At 31.5% G+C, this 2,317-nt stretch overlaps 1 protein-coding gene across 1 annotated transcript in view; it reads left to right on the top strand.

Moving 5' to 3' along the window:
* The window catches only part of LOC111087809 (atrial natriuretic peptide receptor 2-like), a 6,637-nt gene extending 4,974 nt beyond the window's left edge, over positions 1 to 1,663 (top strand). The window contains exon 3 of the mRNA XM_022395819.1: positions 494 to 1,663. Coding sequence (XP_022251527.1) covers positions 494 to 553 — 60 coding nt within the window. The 3' untranslated portion in view covers positions 554 to 1,663. The remainder of the gene's footprint in view (positions 1 to 493) is intronic.
* The last annotated feature ends 654 nt before the right edge of the window (positions 1,664 to 2,317 follow it).

The following is a 2,317-nucleotide window of genomic DNA, read 5'->3' as shown; positions in this document are numbered from 1 at the left end:
CCAATAGTTCTCGTGTTGTAACGTTCTGCTATGTTTTTGTATACCAGTAGTACCTTTATTCTTATCCAGGATACCAATAGTTCTCGTGTTGTAACATGGTACTACTGGTAGACAAAAGCATAGCAGTTTGTTCTTGTCATGTTGTAACGTGGTACTACTGGTAGACAAAAACATAGCAGTTTATTCTTATCCAGGATACCAATAGTTCTCGTGTTGTAACATGGTACTACTGGTAGACAAAAGCATAGCAGTTTGTTCTTGTCTTGTTGTAACTGTGTAAACGTGCTTTTTATCAGCTTATCTAGATAACCTTGATGTTGATCATAATATATCTTAGGTCATGAAGTCAGTAATGTTAAAGAAACAATGCCCGCATCTTGTATATACACGTGCCTTTCGTCATTTGAAGTGTTCTTGTGTGGATGTTTAATCGTATATGAATCATACTAGACACATGACATTCACTGTTATTTCTGTTTTATCTGTTACTTAGGGGAAAGGAAAAATGACAACCTACTGGCTGCTGGGAGAAAACGCCACTCAAACTAAGTGACAGAGAGAAAACATTCGTATCGTTTCTGTAAACATCAGTAGATCGAGGTTTAACGTTAATACTGTTTCCGTCCACTGGAGCTTATAAAGCAGGTTATCACTGGAGCTTATAAAGCAGGTTTTGGAAATATTTCGAGATGGAAAATGATCCCATTTAATCTAGTCAAGCGCATACTTCAGTGTTGTTTCCAATAACTAATGTGTACTTCTACCTTAATTGGCACAAATGTTTGTTATTGGGGTGGTTGTTGTTTGAACCTTATTAGGAAGGTGATAAATAGTATTACACAGGATAAACACTTAATGTTACACAACATAAACATCTAGTATTACACAGGATAAACACTTAATGTTACACAACATGAACACCTAGTATTACACAGGATAAACACTTAATGTTACACAACATAAACACCTAGTATTACACAGGATAAACACTTAGTGTTACACAACATAAACACCTAGTATTACACAGGATAAACACTTAATGTTACACAACATAAACACCTAGTATTACACAGGATAAACACTAAATGTTACACAACATGAACACCTAGTATTGCACAGGATAAACACTTAATGTTACACAACATAAACACCTAGTATTACACTGGATAAACACTCAGTATTACAAAGGATAAACACTCAGTATTACAAAGGATAAACACTTAGTATTACACAGGATAAACACTAAATGTTACACAACTTGAACACCTAGTATTACACAGGATAAAACGTAATGTTACACAACATAAACACCTAGTATTACACTGGATAAACACTCAGTATTACAAAGAATAAACACTTAGTATTACACAGGATAAACACTTAGTATTACAAAGGATATTATAAAATTAAAGTTGCGGTACGTGTTTCTGTAATCAGATTTTTCCACGTGTGCAATGCTTATTAGAAACATTTTTTATGTATTTGATCATCCACAAAATCTTTTTTTCAACATTTCTGTTAAATTATTGTATGCTTAATATATTTGTTTGTGTGCTGTTGTTTTTTCTGTAAAGCTAAAACATGTAATTGTAAGACTTGAGAAGGTAATGCATATTTAAATAACTTACTCTCATTATTGTATTTCTTGTGGTGCTCAGGTCAAGATATTGATTAAAACTTAATTTATTTTACGGTACAGTTTCTTCCTTAACAAGCTTTGTCTTTAAATTGTCACGAATTTCAAAAAAAAATAAAAAAATAAACACAGTCTGTGAATGTTGGGGCATCTTAAGGATTGTTTAGAGTACAAATAATCTACGGTAATGTTTAGAGTATAAATAATCTACACTAATGTTTAGAGTATAAAGAATATACACTAATGTTTGGAGTACAAATAATCTACACTAATGTTTAGAGTACAAAGAATCTACACTAATGTTTAGAGTGCAAAGAATCTACACTAATGTTTAGAGTACAAAGAATCTATACTAATGTTTAGAGTATAAAGAATCTACACTAATGTTTAGAGTATAAAGAATCTACACTAATGTTTAGAGTACAAAGAATCTACAGTAATGTTTAGAGTGCAAAGAATCTACACTAATATTTAGAGTGCAAAGAATCTACACTAATGTTTAGAGTATAAAGAATCTACACTAATGTTTAGAGTACAAAGAATCTACACTAATGTTTAGAGTATAAAGAATCTACACTAATGTTTAGAGTACAAAGAATCTAAAGTAATGTTTAGAGTGCAAAGAATCTACACTAATATTTAGAGTGCAAAGAATCTACAGTAAAGTTTAAAGAACAAATA

The sequence above is a fragment of the Limulus polyphemus genome, unplaced genomic scaffold, assembly GCF_000517525.1.
Source record: "Limulus polyphemus unplaced genomic scaffold, Limulus_polyphemus-2.1.2 Scaffold2678, whole genome shotgun sequence".
Classification (NCBI taxonomy): domain Eukaryota; kingdom Metazoa; phylum Arthropoda; class Merostomata; order Xiphosura; family Limulidae; genus Limulus; species Limulus polyphemus.
The sequence above is the reverse complement of the archived record's forward strand: the minus strand, read 5'-3'. Positions and strand labels throughout refer to the sequence as shown.